This window comes from Pleurodeles waltl, chromosome 11 (genome assembly GCF_031143425.1).
Source record: "Pleurodeles waltl isolate 20211129_DDA chromosome 11, aPleWal1.hap1.20221129, whole genome shotgun sequence".
Lineage (NCBI taxonomy): Eukaryota > Metazoa > Chordata > Amphibia > Caudata > Salamandridae > Pleurodeles > Pleurodeles waltl.
This window is the reverse complement of record NC_090450.1, coordinates 904,533,048-904,560,756: the sequence shown is the minus strand read 5'-3', so window position 1 is coordinate 904,560,756 and position 27,709 is coordinate 904,533,048. Positions and strand designations below refer to the sequence as shown.

Below are 27,709 nucleotides of genomic sequence, written 5' to 3'. Positions count from 1 at the left end.
GGGGGTGCTTGTGGACTCCAGATTTATTCCATGGTGACCAGCTTCGTTTGCTTGCTAATTGTTGCAGGGATTTTCATCTGCCATCAACCGAACACTTCCATTATACACAACTAGTGCACTGGGTCTCGCAACCTCCTATGTGGGAGGCGGCCACCAGGGAGCTTCTCCCAATGAAGCGTTTTGTGCAGCAGGGAGGAGTGGCAAGGAACAGTATATCTACGCTGTACAACATATTGGCTTCAGCGCATAGGGTGCCGACCCCTCGTCACATCCGCTTTTGGGAGCAGGTATTGGGCACTTCGATGAGTGAGGAGCATTGGCAACTCCTATTTCATGAGTTAGCCAAGCATAATCGCTCGATGGGTGCCAGTGAAGCACTCTATTAATTACTCTACAACTGGTACCTCTACCCAGAGAAGCTTAAGAAAATATACTCCCAGGCGTCCGACAGGTGTTGGCGAGGGTGTGGCATGCTGGGGGATTTTAGACATATTTGGTGGGACTGCCCAGCTATCCGTCCCTTTTGGAACGAAATTCTTTCCCACTTGAAAGAGATACTGGGTTACCCCGTGCTGACATCACCGGAGCACATCCGGTAGGTCCTTCGCGCCCCAGGGCTGAAACATCAATCGCAGGGGGATCACGCCATTCTGTGGCTGGCGTTGGGGGCTGCAAAGACCATTTTAGCGTCCTTCTGGAGGAAGGTGGACCTCGCCCCCAATGGCCCTATGATTCTCGAGGTTATGGCGGGGCCTCGCCATGGAGCACCTGGCTGACAAAATGGACGTCTCACGCAATGGTTTTGATTTTATTTGGGACTCTCTGGTTAGGTTTCTCTCACCGGGCCTTCCCCTTACAGCAAGTAGTCCAAGCCTTAGAGCGCTGCATCTTTTCCATGTTTGAGAGCCAAGTGCAAAGGGTTATTGAGTGATTAGGGCTGTTCCTTCGAGCTCAGGGAGGGGGCTCTCAGTTCCATGGCCTTTAAATTTGATTCAGACCTATCAAAGGGACAGGACACTTGTTCTGTTATAAGGTTTTTGTAATTTGTTTGTTCAGATGCCGGAGGCGGTTGGGCTGGGTTCACCATTTGGGAGGTGAAAGCGTTGTTTTAAGCACATGTTTCTCTCTGATATTTGTTAACCTTGCTTTGAAATGGGAGGGACAGGGAGAATGGCACACAGTATGGTGGGAAGCCTGAAGTCTTATGAACATGGGCATGTTCATTTTCTTGTACTGAAATATTAATACAAACAATTTTACACAAAACTAACATTTTAGGAGGAAAAAAAATGAAATATGGTAAAGAAAAAAGTCAGTGAATAAAAAGATATTGGTTACAAGCAGTCTCAGCAGTAACTACTAAATGGAAATCAGTTTGAAATGGTAGTTAGAGCTGACCTGAAGGCGAGGTAAATTAATGCGAAAGAAGGAATTAGCAAACACTAACATTTCAATCATTCAAATACTGACAAGAGTGAACATGAACCATATTCATCAGAAACAAATGCTAGTCAACTAATTTAAATACTAAAAAACAAAATGAGAACAAGTACTGGCAAAGCCAGTAAGTCTGGAGTTTGCACCAGCCTTTTCGCTTTGTAAATGCTTGCTTTGGCATGGCATTTTCAAAACTTTAGTGTCGGAGAAACTGCTGGGTTGAAAACAAAAATATATTTCTGGTCTCAAAAAGCCCACACTGCGCTATTGGGTGCTATCACTTAAGGGAACCCTCTGTGTGAGGATGTGCTCCTTGTGAAACAGCACAATGCAGTCAAAATCCAGAATGCAGAAGCAGTATCACAGCGGTCCCAGCCAAGCTCCAGGGCTTCCATACATGTATCCAATTTTCCTCTTTGTTAAAGGAAAGCCGGGATACCTCCAAAGTGCTGACAATATAATAAAAAATGTATTTGGAAGAAAAAAACTTCACTCCAACGCGTTTCGGCTGTAGCCTTGATCACAGATGGAGTGGGTATGCAAAACACATCTATAAATAACACCAAACCTAAACAAGCATTTTCAATGCAACGGGTTTTGAATTTGCTCGAGTTAGAGCTATTAGCGTTGTAAACTCCTAACCGGACTTTTCTTGCCACGCAAATTGCAAGGAAAAAAAAACAGCGCGATCGCGCTATGTAAAATGCAGCGTGATCACGCCGAAATTGAGGACGGAAAAACCAAGCACGATCGTGCTATGTAAACCCCAGTGCGATCGTGCTGTGTGGAAAATAAACAGATAACGTAGTCCGGACCCCAGGCTGAAAATATCGAGCCTTGAATGGTTTCAGTAGTTTACCGGTGCTGTGTAGGTGGGCTACACACCGGAAAAGGCTTGACGTATGCATGCCTTTCACAAATGAAAGCAAGGAGATTTTAAAAGCCAAGCCCACGAACCAATGAAAGTGACTGACGTGACATGGGCATGGTTTGAAGCCCAAAGAGATTACAAAATGGGACGGAGCACTTTGCGCTCGCCCATAAACACAGGCATCCATCCAAATCTCAATATTAACACTCCCACAGTGGTGGCCATCTTGGAGTGGTGTGGTATTTCTAAATCATTTATATTAATATTATTTTTCATACATGAAACATTATATCTTACATATATTTTATTTATATATTAATTATATTATTTTATATCCTTGTAATGTATACCAGTTAAAATAAATGTATATATATCTACCCTGTTGTTCCCTTTGTTATGTTTTTAATGTTTCATATTTTTCATACATTTTGAAAAAGAAAACATCATGGCCCCTGTGGGCAAAATCATATTCAGTACTACCAATCCAATACTCAATTTTTCAATTCTTAATTCTATATAATAGAATTGGATACACTTGATCCCTTAGGGTTGATTTCAGGAGATATAATTTTCTTATTGTGTGTTCTAACTTTTTTCTTACTACAGGTCTCCTTCCCAGCTGTTCCCTTCCGAATCCCCTCTTTCCCTCTTGAACTCTCTCAGTCTCTGTGATTTATCTATCAAAGTCTTTGAGCTGTTCAGTGGTGGACGTGTTGGGAACGTGAACAGACCCAGAGGATCTGGTGACTCTGACAGAATAGTGAGCCCACAAATTATTATCCTCCTAGCTTATGTATGTTCTCAGCATGTCCACGCTAGACGACTTAGTCAAGGCTATCACCCAGCTCCAAGAAGAGGTGGTATCATCCAAAGAACTGACAACTAGCTTAGCAGAAAGAGTGAGTCAGTTGCAAGATAAGGTAGAGAAGAAGGAACAAAGTCCCACAGGTGTGTCTTGGCCAGGTACTTCTTCTCAGGCTTCTGGAAGTAATCCGATTTTCCTAAATGTTCCTTCTGCAATTCCTTTAGCTACCCGAGAACGTTTCTCAGGTGATCCTTTGAAAGCGCAATATTTCCTGGTTCAAGTGGAACTACACTTCACCTGCAGGCCAAATACTTTCCCCGATGCCCAGTCCAAAGTAGCTTTCTTGTTATCATATCTGTCTGGGGATGCAGCTACTTGGGCAATTCCTCTTGTGCGTAAAAATAGTCTCTTGTTGTACAACTGGAGAAATTTTGTTCGTGAATTTCAGAGAGTTTTTGATCGTAGAACTGAAACACAGTCAGCAGATCGTGAATTATTAGATTTACGCCAAGGGAATCAAGACCCAGGCCCTCATTATGACCCTGGCGGATTGCATCCGCCAGGGTGGAGGGCAGAGGGAGCACCGCCGACAGGCCGGCGGTGCTCCACAGGGCATTCTGACCGCGGCTGTTCAGCCGCGGTCAGACAGGGAAAACTGGCGGGCTCCCGCCAGTTTCCCGCTGCCCTGGGGAATCCTCCATGGCGGCGCAGCATGCTGCGCCGCCATGGGGATTCCGACCCCTTTCCCGCCGGCCTGGCTCTGGTGGTTCTTACCGCCAGAACCTGGCCGGCGGGAACGGGCGTCTTGGGGCCCCTGGGGGCCCCTGCAGTGTCCATGCCCATGGCATGGACACTGCAGGGGCCCCCTAACAGGGCCCCACTAGGCTTTTCAGTGTCTGCCTTGCACACACTGAAAAGCGCGACGGGTGCTACTGCACCCGTCGCACGCCTTCCACTCCGCCGGCTCGATTCCGAGCCGGCTTCCTCGTGGAAGGCACTTTCCCGCTGGGCCGGCGGGCGATCTGTGTCAGATCGCCCGCCGGCCCAGCGGGAAAGTTAGAATACCCCTCGCGGTCTATTGACCGCGGGGCGGTATTTCGGAGGTGACCGACAGGCGGGCGGCGCCCGCCGCCCGCCAATGTCGGAATGAGGGGCCTAGTGTCTTATTTCGCCAACTTTAACCGGCTGGTTGCCGAGACATCCTGGCCTGAAGAAAAACAAGCGGTCTTGTTTTACAAGGGGCTCAAAGAGGAACTAAAAGATATCTTAGCGCAAATCGACCCACAACCTACAGACTGTCAAGAATTAATAAATCTTGTCTTGAGACTTGATCAACGTTTAGCAGAACATAAAGGAACGCGCAAAAAGATTGAAAAATATTCATGGCACATTCATGATAACAGAGGCTCAAGAACTCCGAAAGAAAGAATGCCGGAACCGATGGAAATTGGAACCATCAGAAGACCTTTGACCAAAGATAAAAAGGACCTACGCAGAAAAAATGGACAATGTCTTTATTGTGGGCGAAAAGGTCATTTTGCCAAAGATTGTCCAATCAAACCAAAGAACAAGCAAGGTCCAGTTCAGAAGGTCGCAGCCAATGCACCAGTCGAGTTGGAAAACTAAAACACCCAAGATGCAGAGAAGGGTTGCTCTTGGGTGTCACCGTGGACCCTTCACAATCTAGACATCTTAAACTGGAAATAAGAGTTCAGGTCAAGAAAAAGATCTATTTCAAAAAGGCTCTAGTGGATTCTGGGACTACTGGGAACTTTGTTGATGTCCCAATTGGTTCGTGCATGGGGGATCCCATGTATTGAAAAGAAGACCCCAGAAATCATCCAGGCAGTTGATGGAAAACTCTTGACTGGAGGTCCGGTAACTCTTCAGACTATCCCCTTGTCGATGATTTGTGAAGATAAGAATCAAAGAAAGAAACAAAGAGAAAATCATCCTTGACGTGATCCATGCTCCCCAATATGGGATTATCCTCGGCTTGCCATGGCTAACTCATCACAATCCGGAGATCAATTGGGCAGAACGAAAAATCGTGTTCTCATCTGCAATGTCTCCAAAAGATTCAAGTACCAAAAGTTTGCAATTCTTACATCGCTACTGCCGCGGAGAAAGAAATTCAGCTGCCCAAACAGTATTCATCTTACAAAGATGTATTGATGAGAAAGGAGCAGAGACTCTACCTCCTCATAGATCTTATGACTGTCAAATTGATCTAGCCCCAGGTGCGATACTTCCCAACTGTCGTGTATATGCCCTGTCAGAACATGAAAATCAACATTTACGAAAATACCTAGATCAATTTTTGGAGAATGGCTTCATTCGCTCCTCTAAGTCTCCTGCAGCTTTGCCTTTGTTTTTTGTTCCAAAAGCGAATGGAGAACTTCGAACTTGCATCGACTATAGGGGTTTGAACAAAGTCACCATCAAGAATAAATATCCTTTACCCCTAATTCCGGTCTTATTGGAACAAGTAAAGAGAGCAAAAATCTACACGAAGCTTGACCTTCGAGGTGCTTATCACTTGGTCAGAATGAGAGAGGGTGATGAATGGAAAACAGCGTTCAAGACAAGATATGGCCTTTTTGAATACACCGTCCTGCCTTTTGGTCTGTGTAATGCTCCAGCAGCATTTCAATTTTTCTTGGATGACGTTCATAGAGAGTATCTCGACATATTTGCCATAGTCTACATCGATGACATTTTGATCTACTCAGACAATGAAAACGAACATGTCAAGAAAATTCTTGCAGCCCTTCGAAAACACCATTTATACTGCAAACTAACCAAGTGTGAGTTTCATGTTACCACAGTTGAGTTTTTAGGGGTTATTCTTACCCCTCAAGGTATGGTGATGGCAGAAAAAGTAAAAGCTGTATCTGATTGGCCCACCCCAAAGACTGTTCGTGATGTACAATGTTTCCTGGGGTTTGCAAATTTTTACCAGAGGTTCATAAATCATTTCTCCCAGACGTGGCTCCAATCACTAAGCTACTAAGAAAGAACGCAAAGTTTTTTGGTCCCCAGAAGCTGATCAAGCCTTCTCGACATTGAAGGACGCTTTCTCCACTACCCCTGTCTTGACTCATCCTGATGCGAATCAACCTTTCATAGGGCAAGCTGATGCTTCAGATGTAGCAATAGGAGCCGTCTTATCACAACGAAATAAATATACTGGTCAACTTCATCCTGTAGGTTATATGTCTCGGAAGTTGAACGAAGCCGAACAGAACTATGTCATTGCTGAAAAAGAGCTTCTGGCGATTCGTGATGCCTTTAAAGAATGGAGACATCATTTGTTGGGTGCCAAATACACTGTCACAATATATACTGATCATCGTAATCTTCAATTCATGAGTTCTGCCAGACTTTTGACCCCTCGGCAATTACGCTGGATGCTTTTTTTTGCCGAATTTGATTTTGTAGTAACCTTCCAGCCTGGTAAAGAATCGCAAGGTGACACCTTGTCCCGTCAAGAGTCTACCACATTGCCTGCATTTCAAGTCTCCAGAGCCATCATTGCTCCTGACAAAGTTCTATGTATCATAAAAACTTAAGATTTCTTTGACGAAATTTGCAACTCTTTCACTGTTGAAAAATGGCAAACATGGGCCCAAGCAGATCTCAAAAGGTCAATCAAGCAAGGTTTACCCTTTCATGACGCTCATTCGTTCGTTCGTACCCACTACCAAACTTTGCAAGATAGTGTTTCATTGATTGCATGTTATACCTACAGCAGGTCACCCAGGTACTCCTAAAACTCTTGCACTGATCCAATGCTATTTTTGGTGGCCTACCCTAACAAAAGATGTAAAAGCAATGGTAAACAACTGTGAAGTTTGTGCTCGCATTAGAACAAGTCATTCAAAACCAAAAGGGTAGTTACATCCACTTCCAACCCCAAATCGTCCATGGGAGCACATTTCTTTAGACTTTATTACCGGTCTGCCAGTGGTTCAATAGCATTCAGTAATTCTGGTGGTAGTAGATAGTCTCACGAAATATGGACATTTCATCGCCTGTAAAAAAAAAATTGCCCACTTCTAGTGAATTGGCAACTATTTTACTGAACAGAGTGGTTTGTTATCATGGACTGCCAAAGGATATCCTCTTCGATCGGGGGGTCACAATTTTCCTCCAATTTCTGGAAGACATGGTGTAAAACACTCCAAGTGACATCTACGCTATCTACTAGTCACCATCCTCAAACAGATGGTCAAACGGAGAGACTAAATCAGACTTTGAAACAATACCTACGTGCCTACGCTGAAAAGGCACTTCATTCTTGGACATCTATGCTCTGGTTAGCGGAGTTAGCTTACAATAACTCATTCCACACTTCTATTGGCGGTACACATTGTGGTTTATTTGGCTATCATCCTGACACCTTGCCCATCACAATTCCTCAAGAAAGTTCTCTTACTCCAGCTGTGTCAGAAACCATTAAGCATTTACATCAAACTCAGAAACTGATTCAACAGCATTTAGAAAAAGCCAAACAAGAATATAAAAGGCATTATGACAAGAAACATTGTGAGGGACTGCAATGTCAACCAGGTGACAAAGTGCGGCTTTCCACAAAACATATAGACTTCAAGAAGAAGCACATGTTTAACCCCAAATTCATAGGTCCTTATACTGTCCTTCAGCAAATCAATCCGGTGACCTATAAACTACAATTGCCCAGATCCTTACGGATTCATCCAGTGTTCCACACTTCCCTCTTGAAAAAGGCAGTCCAAAAGGTCCACCCTCATCCAGCTCCTGTTCTAGTACAAGGGGAGGAAGAATACGAAGTCAAGAAATTGTTGGATTCTAAATTGAGAGGGTGTAATCTATGGTACTTAATCTCATGGAAAGGTTATGGTCCTGAAAGTAACTCATGGGTTTCCGCATCCGATGTTCATGCTCCAGTACTTGTGAGACGCTTTCATCGTCTTAATCCAAGCAAACCAGGCCCTAGAGCGCATCTGGGAGAAGGAAGTACTGTCAACACCAGAGCAGTACGCGCTCTATTGGCGACAAAAATGCAAAAACCCAGCACTCTCAAAACAATGTAATTTATGCATTGTGCTGATATGTTGTGGTTTAACCTTTTGCATTGCAGAGTTCAATCCTGAAAACTTATTTTTAATATGCTTACAAATACTGTTCCTTTGCAATGTATTGCTGCAGGTTTTCAGAGTTAGGGTTTGGTCCCTTTCCAGGGCCTTCCAGAGACTTTCCCTGCAACATGCCTGGGTGTGGTTCTAGGCTAGGCTGGGCCAAGACTCTATAAAAGAGAGCCAGCCCAACTCCCAGTGCTCACTATTCAGAGGTCCCGGTGCAGAGCAGCAGCTTCTTCCTGAGCTCCTGTCCCGGCGGCCTATTTGGATCTTCCAGTCTTCTGCCCTTCATCCTTCATTAGTGATCATTGTTCCAGGCGGTAAGACGGTGGTTGGACTATCCCGACACCGTTATTGAGAATTTTCATATTCTTGGTTTAATTCTTAAATGAGTAACAGATTACTTGCGCTACCATTTCTTGACATTTATATTGTAGTTTACAAATAGGCAAGACGCGCGATTTGCTTCATAAAGGTTTGATTTTGTTATTCATTGCGTGCTACCATTTCTTGACATTGGCATGGTGGCTTAAGAATCGGCAAGACGCGCGATTCGTTTTATGGTGTTTAAACATTGTTGTCCATTGCGCGCTACTATTTCTTGACATTTACATGAGGTTTTACGAATTGGCAAGACGCGCAACTCGTTTCATGAGGATTTAACTTTGTTTTGTTTATTGCGCGCTACCATTTCTTGACATTTACATGGTGGCTTAAGAATCGGCAAAAGAAAAACGATTTGTTTCATTGTACTTTGATCTTGTTATTTATTGTGAGCTTTTATTTCTTGACATTTACATCGTGTTTTACGAGTCGGCAAGGTGCGCGATTCGATTAATGATGATTTGACTTTGATATTCATTGCGTGCTACCATTTCTTGTTATTTTACATGTTGACACTCGAATCGGCAAGACGCACGATTCTCTCCTCAAGTTTAATTCATGTTGTTTATTGTATGCTACTATTCTAAGATATTTATTATGTAATATTCGAGTTGACAAGTTATGTGATTTGTTTCCTGAATCCATATTGTGTTATTCATGGTGCACAATCCTTTTATGGTGTTTACTATTTATTTATATATCTGCAATATGCACAATTTGTGTTGAAACATTGTAAGAGTACACAGAAGGCCAGAGTTTCTAGATGCAATATTGTATGGTCCTAGTATACATTCTCAAAACAGGATTTATATGACTGGTTTAAAATTTAGTCAGAATGTTTTTCTGATTCTCATGTAAAGGAAAGTACTTGAATAAGAAAGTTTTCATTTAATTCATCTTGATTCCCTTACAGGTATCCGGCCATCTTGAAACTTAGTCATTTTAAACTTAACTCTTAGATTGTTCATGTTTTCAGAGTGACTAGGCTTAGAATCATAGTCTAGTATTGATTTCAGGAGATATAATTTTCATATTGTGTGTTCTAACCTTTTTTTTACTACAGGTCTCCTTCCCAGCTGTTTCCTTCCTAATCCCCTCTTCCCCTCTTGAACTCTCTCAGTCTCTGTGATTTATCTATCAGAGTCTTGGAGCTGTTCAGTGGTGGATGTGTTGGGAACGTGCACAGACCCAGAGTATCTGGTGACTGACACATTGGATACATGTGCATGAACAACATTATGCTCACTTAAAAGACAACATTGTTTAATAAAGGACAATGAAAGGTTCATTAGAAAATTGAGAGCTCCACTGAAAACAATAGACTAGCACTGGGCTTTAAATGGCTGGTACAAACCTTCTATTGCAATATTCCAACAATTGTCTTTCTGTTTCTCTCTTGTTAATCTAGAACATTCTACAGTCAGTGGGCCTGCAGTTTAGACCTCCAACATCTGGTACATCCCTCTGCAGCAGGCTAAAAGGCTACTGTAAATTCAATCAGCATTGAGAGCTAACATGTCTAATTGACAGATAGGCAAATTTGGGTGTGCAACTTCACTGCAGTTACCATGCTGCTCCTGCACAGAATAAGAAGAAACACCATTGCCAAATGGCAGCTTCTCATAGGGAAGTGCTAATCCACCTATGCAAAACACATACTGCAATGTCAGGAAAGTAATTTCAAGCAAATGAGATGTAATGCTACTTCTAGTGAAATAAATGACTATCAATAAAAACTACTTACAACAACTGACGTCAGTATGTGAACCATTCGCATATTTGCATAGATTCCATCAAAAGAAAGCTGAAAAGAAAAAGAAAGAAATGGTATAATTAAAAGATATTATTCTTAGCAGCTTTTATAATTTTCAACGGGTTTGCGCTATCGAGCGTAGATGAGAAGAAAAATGTTACTTACCATGTACTCATCTGTTTGTGGTATGTAGTGCTGTATATTCACATGCTCGCCTTACTTCCACCATCTAATACTGGGTACGGACGTTTGCAAGTTGTTTTTGTTTGAAACGTCTTTTGAGACGCAAGGTGAAGAGACTCTCCTCTTGGTTGCAATGCGCCTGGTCCTCAGCTTCATCTTTAGATTCTCCCCCCCAAGTCAGTGGTGAATGGAGTGTAGTGTAGAATATGCTAGTATAATGACCATGCATGATAATGAAAATAAAGAGACTAACAGCCACAGGTGTCCAAGGAGGCAAGTGGGCACATCTGAATCTACAGACCTACATACCGCAAACAGATGCTTACTGAGTAAGTAACATTTTCCTTTGATTGCATGTGTGGTTGTAGATACACATGCTCTGCACAGATCGTAAAGCGCTGCCTCCAAAGAAGCGGTGACTAACCTGTGGGTATTACAGTGGTTTGAAAAAGAGTATGTAGCACTGCTTGACCTACAGTGTCTTGCTGTTGTGTTAGACCATCAACACAATAGTGTTTAGTGAAAGTGTGTAGTGTCAACCATGTAGCTACATTACAATGTCAGCTATAGGTATTTTATCTAAAAATGCCATAGACGTGCCCTTTTTACATATTGAATGTCTTCTAGGGGTAATAGGTTGTGATCTTATTGCTTTTACATAGCAGGTTTGGATACATTTAACAATCCACCTTGCTATTGTAGATTTAGTAACAGGGTTCCCTTTATGTGGCTAAGAAATAGCTATAAAAAGCTGTTAAGTCTTTCTAAAATGTTTTAGTTTTATTAATGTAGAACATAACTACTCTTAGCATCTAGCTTGTGAAGAGCCCTTTCAGCAACTGTTTCAGGTTTTGGGAAGAAAACTGGCAACTCAATGGTTTGATTGTACAAATAAAAAGCACAAATTTCATCTCAAAGGACCAGTTTCTCTGTGTGTATCTGAAAAAAAGGATACTCTAATGTTAATGCCTGGAACTACTTTCCATGTCTTAGTGAAGTGATAGCAACAGAAATGCAACCTTCCACAACAGAAATTGCACTGGGCATGGAGCAGCTCAAAATGTGGACCCATAAGTCTAAGGAGGCCTGTGTTAAGATTCCAAGAGGACACTGGAGGCAATCTTGGAGGTATTACCCGTTCAAGGTCTTCTATGAAAGCTTTGATTACAGGAACTAAAAAAAGAGAAGGATGTTGTCTATTCTGACGATAAGCAGCTATTGCTGCTAAATGTAATCTAATAGAGGTATATGCTAGGTTTGATGTCTGTGAATGAAGAAAGTACAAGATAATATTTTGCACTCTCCCTGAAAAGGATCCCAATTGTTAGAAATGGAGGAGTGAATAAAACGTTTCCACTTTGAGGCATAGCATGCCATAGTGGTGGGTTTGCGCACTTCTTTGAGAATGTTCATAAATTCTTCAGGTAGATTAAAAATACCCAAATTCTATGACTTCAGGAGTCAAATTGCAAGATTTAATACCTTGGGGGTTGGGTGCCTGATTTGACCTTGGTTCTGAGTGGGAAGGTCTGGGGGAAACTTCTTGTGTGGCACCAGGGATAGGTCCAGCAAAGTGGTGTACCACGGCTGCATTGCCCATGTGGGTGCTACTAGAATTAGTGAGGGAGGTCTGCCTGAGCTTTCAAATTACAAAGTCAAGGAGAGGGAGAGTTGTAAAAGTGTAAGCAAACATCCCTGACCAGCTGATCCATATGACATTGCCCTTGTATTTAGGATGTGGGAACCTGGAGGTGAACTTTGGGCATTTTGTGTTTTCTTTTGGTGCACAGAGATCTAGTTCTGGAGATAAAAAAAAAAACTTTTAAGTAGGGTTGTAGGGCTCTGGGGTGGAGTTCCCACTCATGGACTTGTTGCCTCATCCTTCTGAGGTCGGCAAAATTGTTGTGTGAACCTGGGAGGTGTTCTGCTAACAGGTGAATTTTGTGGTGGATCGCCCAGTGCAAAACTGTCTGTGCAAGGCGAGACAACTGTAATGAGTGTGTCCCACCCCCTCCCTGTTTTTGCAGATAAAACGTGGTTGGCATGTTGTCTGTGCAAATGAGAACTACTTTGCTGATTAAATGCATCACAAAGGCTTTGAGTGTTAGATGAACTGCTAGCAACTCTAAGTAATTGATGTGCAAAGTTTTTTGTGTGTGATTTAAATACCCTGTATTGTAAGTTCCTTTAGAAAAGCATCCATCCCATCTGAGAAGTGTCCCTTGTTAGAACGATTTGAGGAACAGGCTCCAGAAATGGCCGCCCTTTCAAGAGATTGGTTTTGTTCCACCACTGCAGAGGGCGGAAGGTGCAGTTGTCCACCAACACTTGATTGTCTAATTGACTCTGTGCTTGAGACCACTGACATGATAGACATTCCTGCAGCAGGTACATGTGAAGCCATGAATGTGGCACTATTACAATGCATCATTCCCAAAAGTGTCATAGCTAACTTCCCTGTCATTCATTGATTGGGGCGGAAGCGAAGGAGCTGCTGTTGAAAATTCTGTATTCTCTGTGCATTTAGATAAGCTATGCCTACTTGTGTATTGATTACGGCCCCTAAATAAGGTTGTACATGAAGGGGGTGAGATGGGATTTGTGGAAGCGGATTGTGAAATCTAACCAGTGAAGTAAATCTATTGTGGTCTGAATGTTACTGAAACACTGCTTCTAGAGAGATGGCTTTTATGAGCCAGTCATCTAGATAGGTGTATGCATGAACATTTTGTCTGCGGAGGTGAGCAGCTACCACTGCTTGACACTTTGCGAATACCTGCGGTGCTGTGGTGACTCCGAATGGAAGCACTTTGAATTGGTAATGCTGCTTTCCTATTACAAATGAAAGGGATATGAAAATAGGCATCTTTCAGATTCAATGCTGATCGGAAATCTCCCTGTTGTATCAGGGGTAACCGGTCCTGAAGTGTGACCATATGAAAGTGTTTGGATATGATGTAATAGTTTAGTGGCTTGAGATCCAGAATGGGTCTGAGAAAAACCATCTTGCTTTGGTATACGAGAGTAGAGAGAGTATACCCAAGTTCTGTGATGTTGAATAGTAACCAGTTCTATTGCTCCTTTTGCTTATAAAGATTGAACCTCCTGCTTTAAGAGAGTGATGTGATCCTCAGAGTTTGTGATTGCAAGGTATATTTGGAGGTGTGGAACTGAGCTCCAGACCATTACCATGCTGGATAATATCCAATACCCATTGATCTGCTGTGATTTGTTGCCAATTTTGAAGAAAATATTGAAGGCATTCTCCTACAGGTGTTGCATATTCGAAGTGGAGTCTTAGAGCGTCACTGCTTGGAGACAGTGGTAGAGGCCCATGGGGAGGTGGTTTTACCTTTGCAATTATTTCCTCTATAGGGACCTTTGTAGAAACCTCAGTGAGAGGAGGTGCATGGTTGGTTTTTGTTGTAGGATGTGGTTGCCTTACCTCATAGAGAGTTAGAGGCTGGTTTGTATATCCGCCTAAAAAATGTACCACAGGACCTGAGCAGCTTCCAGACTTGGACACCTTGTTGTCCTTGTTAATTGTTTCTAAGGCCTGGTCTACTTGCGGACCAAAAAGATGTTCCTTGTCAAAATGCACATTTAGGATCATTAGCTGTACCTCCTGCCTGAAACCAGAAATGCGCAGCCACGCATGCCTGCATAAGAGGACACTGGTAATTCCCATGGCTGCAGTATCTGCAGAGTCTAAGGCATAGCATACACTATGAAATTTCAAAGCGCCATGGCAGCCATGGAGCACGAAGGGGAGACACAAAAGAAAAAAGTACATCTGCACTCATGCAATAATCTATGTCACAGGGTCAGTCTGTAAGGCATAACAAGAGAGCCTTAAGGCAGGACAAACGTAAAGCATTTACAAATGACATCAAGGGATTTTTTAAAGGCAGGCCCAGGAACAAATGAAAGTGATGGGCTTGAGATGGGTATGGTTAAAGCCCACAGAATAGATTACAACAGATTGAAAAGCAGTGCTTGCAAGCTGCTATGCTCAACCTAAAAAGGACTGTCTCTAGAAAAGACAAATCTTGCCAAGCCCCAGACATCTAATCACTCTCAAACCATTGCCCCAATTTGACATAGGACAGGGATTTGTACACTTGCGCAAGGTGATGATGTGTAGTACATTTAGCCATGCCAAAAACTGGGCAAAAGGTAGAGGTCTATCTAATGGCACGAGAGGCTGCAAGAGTGATACAGCCATGGCTTCTAGCACTGTTGTACTCTGTGATTAGGCTAAAGTGTGCTTAAGCTGCACTACCCCATTGAAGGCCAACAGCATGGATGGACTCTAAAGCTCTGCAAGGGTAAACCTTTCTGATTCGATTAAGTGAGACATAGCCTAGGACTTAATAAACATGATTTATATCCTTTCATTTGTGCAAGTTGATATTCCACCGACCCCCCTCCTTATGTGGGCAGTTTTATGAGGGAGAAGCAAACAAAAGGTTTTTTTTTTTCTGCATGTGCTGTGCACTTCATAAAGCCCATGGACATTCTCCACCGGACAGATTTTCTTTGCCTCTGCTGCTTCGCTACTCAACATAGGAACAATGTAAATGACAAACTCCAATGGACATTCAAGCACTCTCAAAAACGACTTTGCATACTAATGGTACTCTTCAAGATGTAAAGAACTTAGGGCCAGATATATCAACGGTTTTTACCCATTCTACGTCTATGGGAAAATGTGTTCATACATATGGCCCTTAATTCCCCAAAGTGTACTCCACAGATAAAATTCTGAGGATAAACACCAAATAGTGACATGTGCCTACTGTCCATCAAAAGCAGTCTAAATTGACATATGAATCCTTATTTCACACATATCTATCTAAATGAGTTTCTTACCTAAAGTCTGTGTTAGTCAACCATCACCCACTCAAATTAGAAACCTAACTTTCTATGTTTACTCTCACTTGAGCACTGAGTAAATCATAGCTGTTAAGAAATCAAAACGCCTAAAGCTAACCTGCATCCACTGAATCATTCTCCATTAAAAAAAAAAAAAAAAAAAAAAAATCTGGAATGGATTGGTTCCAAAACCAAGTCAATCAAATGAAGCAAGTAAACACTGGAAATAACTGCTCTTCAAAATCAAACAGTAAGTCGCTAGATTATATATGCTATTCCGCAACCATGCTTTGCTTAAAAAAGGTTTTATGATTAGTTGTAATGGAATTTCTGCAGGTTTGTAACAGAGGCCAATGTTAATTCACTGAACATACTAGCCTGTCTATTGCTTACCATTGGTTGGTTTCAGTGTCACTCTCATATGTATACTTATTTGTTAGTTGTGTGGGCTTCCATTCCTGTCTTTGTGGTTGTCCTGCCCCTTGGCATGAATGCATTACTATGTCCTTCCATTGCTCGTGTTTGCAGCCACTACTTTTTTCATTTAATGTAAGCACTTTACCAGAGTGCATGTCTTTTCGTGCTATCTCCCTCCTGTGCTTATTCCCCCACCCCGCCCAGCTCGCTCTATATTCCTCTCTCATATCCATGTGCTTCTCCTCGTTCCTGTTGCACTGCACTCTAGCCTGTGTTTTCTCCTCTCAGAGAATGTTGTTCTTCCACCTTATTGTTCCCCCACGCAACCCCTCCATGTTGCTTTTCCCCACACACTCATGCCCCACAGTGGCACCCACCCTCACCCCAGTGTTGCTTCCATCCGCAAAACATGAGTGGCTTTTGCCCCCTAAAGCCCCTGGTGTTGCTTTCGCCATCTGTTTTGCTTCCCCTCACTCACTTTAAAAACCCAACTTTGCCCAGGGTGTGTCAGGCTTTTTCTTTTCAATCCAACACAGATGGGTAACTAAAAACAAAAATTGTCTGCTTTATTTTGTAGGAGCGAACATGGACGCTGCATGCGCCTACAAAATGACGCAGTCAGCAGAATCGAAACTTTTTTTTTCTATATTGTTTGCCCATGCAACACCGCACTGTGGATGCGTACGACATATGTAAAACCACTGGCAAAGCCAATAGGTCTCAAAGCCAAGACCTATTCACTTTGCCCATCTTTGTTAAGGTTAGAGTCAAACCAACCTGCTTACATAAGTACATCAACTGAATCTCAGGGTAATATCTGTCTCATGCATCCGCAACCTGTACCTCTACAACCAGGTGCCACTTATGAGGATTTTAATTGCAACCCTCCAGTCTTTATTACCAAGACAACAGTTCTAAAGTTAATAGATGTCCACAGCACTTCCATATACAGTCTTATAAGTGAATAGATCGGACGTCCCATTTTTTAGGTTATTGCATCTTAAACACCAATATATTAAAGGCATCTCATATTTTTACTTCTTTTGCACCTGTTATGGCAGAGTTAAATTTGAGTTCTTATTACATTTTTTATATAAGAAAGGAAAGAACGTGAAGCAAGAAGATGGGATACATATTTTCCTTGAAACATCAGAGTTCCTTGTTTAATACAGCAAATAATTGGACTGCTATATAGTAATGAGAAACATTTCAGCAATAATATTACCATTAACAAGAGACATTTCTTCTAAATGACACTTTAAAAGTAGCACTGCATAATACATTTTATATTACAACCATGTTGTTAATAGTTGGTTAACTGTTCAGGGAATTTAATATAGTTACACAGTTCTTGTAGCGACAGTAACTAGTTATCTCAGGGTCTAATCTTAATATGAGTATGGTATAGGGTTAGAAAGTGAGCCCTGTGTTGTTTTACATATTGCTAATAGTCACTGAGCTCACATGTCTGGTGTGTAGATGAGCCTAAGACGAATCAGAAAGAGTAGGAGAGTGCAATATATATGCTAAAACATACGTGCTAGGTAAAGACCTCAAAAGAGAGCATAGGCTTTAAAGTGTATTAAGGAAAATATAGGTAAGTATGTATAATTCGTACCAATTCAAGATTTAAACTACGGGTCAATAATTGAAATTAGCAACTTAGTTCATAGGGGCTATAGTCAACTGTTATATATGTGGTCAAAAAGAACTGTGGTTGTCTAGTGATTTACATTTTTGTACATGCTTGCCAAATTTGGGCCAAAGTCGTCTTGGCAGTTTGAGTCCGAACACTAAGTTATCAGCGCTTCTTGCAAAAAAAATGTCTGGACCACTATGTGTGATATGACAGGTCTTTCAGATTTTTCCACTCAGCGTATGGATTTCACTCCTATAGTCAAGTGTAGGTCTATTAGAAGTCGGTCATTTTGTGTTCTATTCTCACGCTTTAGTAGAATCCGGATTCCTATGGAGACATTAACGTAATTTAACTTTAATTATTTTTTTTTAAGATTTAATTTACAAATGTTTGAATGTCCTTTTGGAATAGTTTGTCAAGTTTGCACAAGGAAGTCATGTGTTCCATTTAGCTTATTTGTTCCCTTCAGCTGCAGCATAGCTCCCAGAGCAATAGACCTAGTTTAGTTTGCTTGGGGTCCAGATAGTTCAAAATCTGCACTGAAGTAATGTGGGGGAAATTTTAGCTACAGTGCAAAATCCCCATGTCTGGTTCCACGTATTAATGGTGGTAATTCCTGGTAGATTAAGATCAGAATAGGCTTTGGTTCCATTTAGTTTGTAGTTTCACAATAGGTGTATGTGACTCAATACTAAATGTTTGTAAACTGCCGAGGATCTATGTCCTTTAAGGGAAAAATTTAAGTCTGAGAAGGTCAGACAAATTAACTTTTCTCTTTTTTCTAATGGCAGCCCTAAGAGTTAACAATTATAAAAGTTGATATTTTCTACTTTGTATTGTTGTTGTATTGCTGAGAAGAGTCAAGAAGAAATTGGTGTCCCAAGGTTTCTTACGAATAAAGTGCCTTTTTTTGCCACGTCTTCCCAAAAAGGAAAAGACAAAACTCTTTTCTTGATGCGGAGTGTCAGCCACAGGGATGCATATGTCTACAATTTTGTCCTGTTCAGTAGATTTATTTTTCTCTTGAGGATGTTGGATGTATTTGTAATAATATAGTGCAGGGAACGATTTTGCATGTGCATTTTTATGAAGGGGGTTGCACAAGATTCTTCTGTAGTGAAAGCCATTGTGGAGTTTTAGGGTTCTCTCTTCTGAACCATTGAACTCCTTGTTTTATAAGGAATGTCAGTTGGTACTTGAGGAGCCTAAGGAGACTGATATATCCTGGTTTCTTGTTTAGACTCAGTATGGGTATACAAATTCTGGCCTTTTGGGTTTCCAAATTAATTGCAGCCTGGAAACACACTAGTGATGGTGTTTACTTATGGTGGCAATTATCTTTATACATTATATTCTACCTCACCGCATCATGTGTTTTGCGGGCCAATTATCAAGTAATTCATTGACATGTTTGATTACTGCAATCTTGTTTTAAAAAAATCATTATGTACCTGGGAGAAACAATACTGTCGGTCTTCAAAGACTGCCACAGGAAGGGAAAACTTAACTATAGAGGGGATAATAGACGACTACATTTGCCAACAAGCATAATTTCTAACTTATGGCAAACTTGGAAAGGTCATCAGAGAGATATGGGGTCTCACTGTTACAGAACCACCAGTGCACGAAACACTGCAAATCCTGTTGACAATGGGAAGTAGAAGAGAATTGATTTCTTGGTTTTACAAGCCAATCACGCACATGAGCACATCGTCTATGCAAACGGCCAAGGGCAGGTGGAAAAACTGCATAGGAAGGGCAGTCAAGGAAGGAATAGGAAAGGACAAGAGAGTACATGCACAAAGTCTCTAGGAATGCAAGATTTAAACATGTGCAATTTAACTAGCTCCACTTTATGTATCTCACACCCAGACGCTTAGATTAATGATGGAAATAGACATGAACGGATACTTAAAATGTGGTGCAAGAGGTGCAAACTTTTTCAATATGGTATGGCAATGCAAGGCTCCATAGGACTACTGGGAGTAGATCAAGGCACAACTGAATAGAGTGGTCAATAGAGGCTTTAGTCACACTCCCAAAATATGCCTATTTGGTTTATTCCCTAGGCCCGCAGCGAGCAGACTCTGTTCTAAATACATAGACCCAGTTCTTGTGTTGGCCAAGAGGAGAATTGTCAAGCACTAGAAGTTGAAGGAGGCCCCCGCAATATCGCAATGGAGAAGTGGCGGTAGCAAATGGGCAAATAGCGACCACGTCTTATTAAAGAGGAAGGAGGGTCAGGCAGTTCAAGAAAACCACATAGCAGAACGATGAAGTGATATTCTCACAACATTCAAACACCCAGATGGGGCCCCGAACAAAGTCAGCGCAAAACAAACCCCATAACTACAAAGATGACACACTATAAAACTGAGCACTGACACAGCAAACAGAATAGCTTTAAATAGGTAGCACCATTCACCATGCAATATAACCAAACAAAGACAGGGCAGCATTTGTTGTTTTAATGTTTTGTGTCCTTTACTTATATATAAAAAATAAAAATAAAAAATACACAGAAAAAAAGAAGAAATGAAAGAAGGTAGCTGCTGATGCCAACTCTACAGTCCAAGAGCACAAACACATAGGTGATATACATACAAAAATTGGATGTTGTAAAAGCTCTAACAAATATGTTTTGTGAGATTACAATATATCTTCCTTCAGTACCAATACAAGTATTTAAGAGCAGTGTATAAATGAAAATGGTAAAAACTGCAATAACATATTAAAATAAAGCAATAAATAGAAGCGAAAAGATACACCCAGACAGGATAACCAAAGTCTCAAGCCAATGTTTGAAAGTACCTGGTTGAAGCAAACCAATGACTGAAAGGGGTGGACGAACGAGTTACTTACCTTCGGTAACGATTTTTCTGGTGGATACATTAGCTACCTGTGGATTCCTCACCTAATGAATACTCCCATGGCGCCAGCATTCGACGGAAATCTTCTTACTAGTCTCTGCACGTCGACGAGGATGTCACTCTAGCCCACGCGACGCCGTCTGACGTCATACAGGCAATAAGAGGTCCTCGCCGACGTGCCGATGACAGTACCAACATTTTTTTACGTGCATGAGAATAATAATAACCCAATGTAATGAAAGAGCAAAGCAACATCTCTTAATATTGTAAATCACACAACATTGCAATAAAATAGCTGTAGATTTAATATAACCTTTTTTTTTTTTTAAACAAATAAATATATTTATACATACGAATCATGTATATACACAATATATATAGATTTATATATAAATATACACATATATACAAATATCATATATGCAAAATGTATTGCAACTTTGAAGACCAAAAGGAGCACACTCAAGGATTGCTTGGAGAGACCAAAAAGGCAACGGGGAGGCGGGTGGGACCGTGAGGAATCCACAGGTAGCTAATGTATCCACCAGAAAAATCGTTACAGAAGGTAAGTAACTCGTTCTTCTGATGGATACAACTACCTGTGGATTCCTCACCTAATGAATAGAGTCCCAAAGCAGTACCACGCCCGGCGGTGGGTGCCTAAATGGTCAAACCAAGAAATCCTGCAGCACTGACCGTGCAAAATGACCGTCCCTTCTGACCTCAGAGTCCAAACAGTAATGTTTCACAAAAGTGTGAAGGGACGACCAAGTTGCGGCCTTGCAGATGTCAACCACAGGAACACCCCTGGCCAAGGCCGAAGAGGCCGACTTAGCTCTGGTGGAGTGAGCTCTAATGCCCTCAGGCGGATCCTTCTTTGCCAAAGAGTAACAGATTTTAATGCAAAGAACAACCCACCTGGAGAGTGTTCTCTTGTGGACTGCCTTTCCTCTCCTCTTGCCCACGTATCCGACAAACAGCTGATCCTCCAGCCTGATATCCTTCATTCTGTCGATATAGAAGCTCAACGCCCTTTTTGGGTCCAGGCGATGTAGTCTTTCTTCCTCCTTTGAAGGATGAGGCGGAGGATAAAACGTGGACAAAGTGATTGTCTGAGCCAAATGGAAGGGTGAAACAACCTTCGGAAGGAAAGCAGCCTTGGTCCTCAACACCACCTTATCCCCATAAAACGTTATATAAGGGGGTTTAACCGATAAGGCCTGCAACTCACTCACTCTCCTTGCAGATGTTATAGCTACCAGGAATACTGTTTTAATAACCAAATACCTTAAGGGGCAAGAATGCATAGGCTCAAAAGGGGACCCCATAAGGAAAGTCAGGACCAAGGACAAATCCCATTGAGGCATAACGAATGGTTTTGGAGGATATTGATTCAGAAGACCTTTCAAGAATCTGAGAACAATAGGGGATTTAAATAACGATGGTTGGTCTGGAAGACAAATGAAGGCTGACAAGGCCGACAAATAACCCTTAATGGTAGCCACTGCACAACCTTTCTGCGCTAGAGACAGTGCAGAAGACAAAACATGTGACAGATGAGCATGTAAGGGATCAATCTGTCTCTCTCCACACCACATAACAAATTTAGACCACCTATTAGCGTAGATAGATTTAGTGGAGTGTCGCCTGGCCGCTAAGATAACATCCACTACATCAGGCGGGAGAGAGAAGGAACTCAGGTTGCCCCGTTCAATCTCCAAGCATGTAGGTGCAGACTCTGGAGGTTGGGGTGTAAAACCTGCCCCTGCGACTGCGAGAGGAGGTCTGCCCTGAGAGGGAGACGGAGCGGAGGGCACAGTGAGAGTTGGAGAAGGTCGGAGTACCATACCCTCCTTGGCCAATCCAGAGCTATTAAGATGACTTGGGCCCGGTCTTGGTGAATTTTCCTCAACACTCGAGGAATCAAGGGTATGGGGGGAAACGCGTAAAGCAACTGGTCGCACCAGGTTATCTGAAACGCGTCCCCCAACGCTCCCTGCATCGGATACTGGAGGCTGCAGAATAACGGGCAATGCGCGTTCTCTAGAGTGGCAAACAGATCTATCCGAGGAAACCCCCATATCTGGAAGATTAGACCGACCTGATCTGGATGGAGACGCCACTCGTGGTCTGCCGAGAATTGGTGACTGAGACTGTCCGCACGTACATTCAAGACCCCGGCCAGATGATTTGCCATCAAGCAAATCTGATGGTCCTTTGCCCAGGACCATAGCCGAAGAGCTTCTCTGCAGAGAAGGTACGACCCTACTCCTCCCTGATTGTTTATGTACCACATCGTGGTAGTATTGTCCGTCAGGACCTGTACCGACTGACCACGAAGGGATGGGAGGAAGGCCTTGAGAGCCAGACGTACAGCCCGTAACTCCAACAGATTGATATGAAACACCTGTTCCTCTGGAGACCAAAGCCCTTTGATCTCCAGATCCCCCAGATGAGCTCCCCATCCTAGGGTGGAAGCATCCGTTATGACCGTGGCCACTGCTGGCGACTGCGCGAACGGCTTTCCCTGTGAAAGTTTGTTGCCCGCAATCCACCACTTCAATTCCACAGCAGCATCTCTGGAGATCTTGACAGTACCTTCTAAATCTCCCTTGTGTTGAGACCACTGCCTTCGGAGGCACCACTGAAGAGCCCTCATGTGCCAGCGAGCATGCGTGACCAACAGAATGCAGGAGGCGAACAGACCGAGCAGACGAAGGACCTTGAGGACTGGAACTACCGCTCCATTTCGAAACATTGGAACCAATTCCTGAATATCTTGAATCCGCTGAGGCGGAGGAAAGGCTCGACCCAATGTTGTATCCAGTACTGCCCCTATGAACAGGAGGCGCTGAGAGGGCTCCAGGTGAGATTTGGGCACGTTCACCGAAAAGCCCAGGTCGAACAACAACTGGGTTGTTGACTGCAGATGATGCGACACAAGCTCCGGGGACTTGGCTTTGATCAACCAGTCGTCCAAGTAAGGGAATACTGCTATCCCCTTCCTTCTGAGCTCCGCCGCAACCACTGACATCACCTTTGTGAAGACTCGAGGTGCTGAAGTAAGACCAAACGGGAGGACCGCAAACTGATAGTGCTGCGACCCTACCACAAACCGGAGATACTTCCTGTGCGACTTGAGTATCGGGATATGAAAGTAAGCATCCTGCAAGTCGACAGACACCATCCAATCTTCCTTGTTCAACGCCAAAAGCACCTGTGCTAGGGTCAGCATCTTGAACTTTTCCTGTTTGAGGAACCAATTCAAGATCCTCAGATCCAGGATTGGTCTCAACTGACCATCCTTTTTGGGAATCAGGAAGTATCTTGAGTAACAACCTCAACCCTTTTCCTGCTCTGGGACCAACTCTACCGCGCCCTTTGAAAGGAGGACTTGAACCTCCTGTTCTAGCAACAGGAGGTGTTCTTCTGAACAATAAGATGGGCGGGGCGGGATGCGGGGCGGGAACTCCCGAAAGGGAAGGGCGTAGCCTTTCCCCACAATGCCGAGAACCCAAGTGTCCGTTGTGATAGACTTCCACTTGTGGAGAAAATGCTGTAATCTTCCCCCTACAGGAGAGGAGTGAGTGGGAAACGGTGGAAGCCTAAGGCTGCTTCCCCTGCTGCACCCCTCCAGAGGACGAGGAAGAGGCAGAGTGCTGTTGAGAGGCTCCTCTGGTACGGGCCACACCCCACCCCCTCCCTCTAAATGACCTATAGGGGAGGGAAGAGGCGGGTTGCTGGAACCTCCCCCGAAAGGAAGAGGAAGAAGAGCCACGCCCAAATCCCCGAACCCTCCTGAAAAATCTAGAAGAGGCAGAGGAAGAAGGAGCTTGCAGTCCTAACGATTTGGCTGTGGCTCTGCTCTCCTTAAATCGTTCCAAGGCCGAATCTGCCTTGGCTCCAAACAGTCTGTCCCCATCAAACGGGAGGTCCAGCAGGGTCGACTGCACATCCGCAGAAAACCCTGAGTTTCGGAGCCAGGCCTGTCTTCTTGCCACCACAGCCGTGCCCATCGCCCTGGCCACCGAGTCGGTCGTGTCCAGCCCAGACTGGATAATCTGGGTCGCGGCAGCCTGGGCGTCCGAGACCACATCCAAGAGACCCTGGGGAAGCTCCGTAAATGAAGACGAAATATCATCCATCAGAGCATGGATGTACCTCCCCAGAATGCACGTTGCGTTGGTGGCCTTCAACGCCAAACTGCATGACGAAAATATTTTCTTGGACTGCGCATCCAGTTTCTTGGAGTCTCTGTCTCCAGGCACCGTCGGGAAGGAACCAGGCACTGACTTTGAGGAACAGGAGGCTTGCACCACCAAGCTCTGTAGGGTGTCTAGAGAGAAAGCCAGGGTCAGATGGTGCAGCTCGATACCTCCTGGCCACAGCCCTATGAACGGCCGAGGAAGACACCGGCTTCTTCCACACCTCCAACACCGGATCCAGCAAAGCCTCATTAAATGGCAAGAGAGGCTCAGCTGCAGCAGAGGCCGGATGCAATACCTCTGTCAGCAAATTCTGCTTCGCCTCTGCCACCGGCAAAGGCAGGTCCAAAAAGCTCACTGCCTTCCTCACCACAGCATGAAAGGAAGCAGCCTCCTCCGTATATTCCCCTGGAGATGAAAGGTCCCACTCAGGGGAAGTGTCCAGCCCACTGGCTGTATCCAGACCATGTAGTCCGTCTCCAGAGTCCTCAATCTCTCCCTCCTCTAAGACTCGCTGGTACTCCTGCTCTTCTAAAAGACGGAGAGCACGCCTCCTCGAATGAAGTCTCTCCTCGATACGCGGAGTCGACATGGCCTCCGCCGACGTCGAAGAACGGCGCCGATCTCCAGAAGCATCTGACGCCTCGTCCGGCGCCACAGGCAGCTTCGGCGCCGAGGTAGGAGCCGGAGGACGAGGTCTTGGAGCCGATGGACCAACCGGAGTCACAGGGCAAAATCCTGACTTCGACGGAAGGGCAACCTCCGGGGCCGAAACATCCGAAGCCACCGGAGCGGCCACCGACGCCGGCACCGGCGCCGAGCCCACATTCCCAAAAGGGAGAAAGGGCATAAAGGGTGCCGGCCGAAGAGGCGCAGGATCACCCAACGAAAAGGCCAAGGGCCCCGAAGGACCAGCCGGAGCAGCTCCTGGAGCCATCTGCTGAAAGATGGTATACATCGCATTAAGAAACGCGGTACTATCGGCTCCAGGAGTGGGAAAAGCCGGATACTGGGGTGCCTGGATCGAGGGCGACCCCGACGCCGGCCTCGACGTCTGCGACGCCGGAGAAAACACAAGAGGCTGCACCACCTCAATCACCGACGCCTGACCAGGCGAAGTCGGTGACGCCGGAGAGGGCAACGGCGTCGATGGATGCGGCGTGACCGTGGGGCTGACCTCCCAAGTCCTCCGACGCCGAGCCGAAGGTGACCTCGAACGAGACTCCTTGCTGGAATGACGTCGTGAGTCTCTACGGCGCCGGGAGTCTCGATGACGCCGGTGAGACCTTGGCGAAGAAGACTTCTTATGATGTTTCTCCTTCTTCTTTGACTTTGCCATGAATAACTTGGCCTCACGCTCTTTGAGGGCCTTCGGATTCATGTGTTGACATGAATCGCAAGTCGAGACGTCGTGGTCGGAGCTCAAACACCATAGACAGTCGGAGTGAGGATCTATAACTGACATCTTGCCCCCACACTCTCGACAGGGCTTGAAACCCGACTTCCTCTGAGACATTATTACCGCAGAGAAGACTACGCAGCAGACAATACACTGTAACCACGAAGGTAACAGTAGCTCCCTCGAAGATAACCGCTTCGAATGCACGGAAAAAAGGGAACTGTCATCGGCACGTCGGCGAGGACCTCTTATTGCCTGTATGACGTCAGACGGCGTCGCGTGGGCTAGAGTGACGTCCTCGTCGACGTGCAGAGACTAGTAAGAAGATTTCCGTCGAATGCTGGCGCCATGGGAGTATTCATTAGGTGAGGAATCCACAGGTAGTTGTATCCATCAGAAACAGAGCCTACTGTCTGCCTATCTATCTAAGCTCTATATGCTAAAACAATGAATCACCTTCAGCTCTATGTGGACGATGCACATTTGTTGTCAACGACAGATACCAATTTACTGAAGCTCCTTACTGCCCACAATTACATAAACACTGGCTGTGGCTTCCTAATAAATGTTGGCACATTCAATACTCTAGCTAAAGCAGAATTTAAATAAGTTGGATATGTAGGCATTAAAGCTGCCCTCCAGTGTAGAAAAAAATAAAATAGTTTTTACCCAGTTGTGCATTTCTAACAAACACCTATTGTAGGCATTCTAGAATGTTTTTATTTGATGATGAGAGGGTTTTCAGATCTACTGTTGCAAGAGAAGCTGTGTTTGCCTTTAACACCGTTCATGTGGAGGATGTAATGCTCTTGAAAGAGAAAGCAGAAATAAGTGTTTGGGGCCCACACCCACTCATAGAGTCCCCAGAGTCTTTGTGCTCCCACCCCTCTTTGGGGTAAAGTGGTAGAACAACCTCTAACATGTTCTCATAAGGGTGACAGAATACACATCGCACACCAGGGATAGCTGATGGCCAGTGACTCCTGGCATCAGACTGTACCCCCAAACCTTACAGCCCAAACTGTCCTTCTGCCACTCTTTGGTGCAGGTTGGGTAATTTACCTCCAATCACACTCCCTCGGAGGACAGAAACCATACCACATACCCGGGGTCATATTACAGAAACAGCCTGCTTCTTTCAACTCTGCGGTACTTGGTATCATGGAATGGCCCACAGATACTTGTGTAGGGTCTTCTACAACATGGATCACACCAGCACACAGATGCACCAATGCCATCATGTGCGAGCCTTCCCTCATTTGCATGGGGGCTATAGCCGTATTATAGACTCAGGTGCAGAGGCAAAATACGCCACATAGAACTGGCACACTAACAGTATTTCTGATGCACGGTACTTCCACACACACCCATACCCCCAAAAATCCTGTATGTCTCTCACTTGCCGTGGGGTATAGCTTAATATTCAGGCTTGGAGTCAGCCTGTACTCTGAGTTTGCATGAAAATTACACAAAGGGAATCCAGGGGTGGCAGTGATTGTATGGATGCCAGCACATTTACCTATCCAGAAAGCCCTGCAAAATGTAAAGAATATAATTAACACATTTTTCTTCTCTCTTTCTATAGAAGGGGTGGGGGGTTTAAAAGCAACAATTTGGCACAGGAGCTATTGTCACCAAGGGAACGCTACAACCCCTTGGCATTTCTGGAATGTAGAAACCCAAGCAAACCCAGGGGGGTGTGGCTTGCATGGATCTCAGCATATTTTCTTACTTCGAGAATTCTGCAAACG

At 44.1% G+C, this 27,709-nt stretch overlaps 1 protein-coding gene across 11 annotated transcripts in view; it reads right to left on the bottom strand.

Moving 5' to 3' along the window:
- ATXN2 (ataxin 2) overlaps positions 1–27,709 on the bottom strand; it is a 1,121,476-nt gene that overhangs the window by 1,014,726 nt on the left and 79,041 nt on the right. For all 11 annotated transcript variants that reach the window (XM_069214846.1, XM_069214840.1, XM_069214837.1 and 8 more), the window contains exon 3: positions 10,362–10,421. In XM_069214846.1, the coding sequence (XP_069070947.1) occupies positions 10,362–10,421 (60 nt within the window). The remainder of the gene's footprint in view (positions 1–10,361; positions 10,422–27,709) is intronic.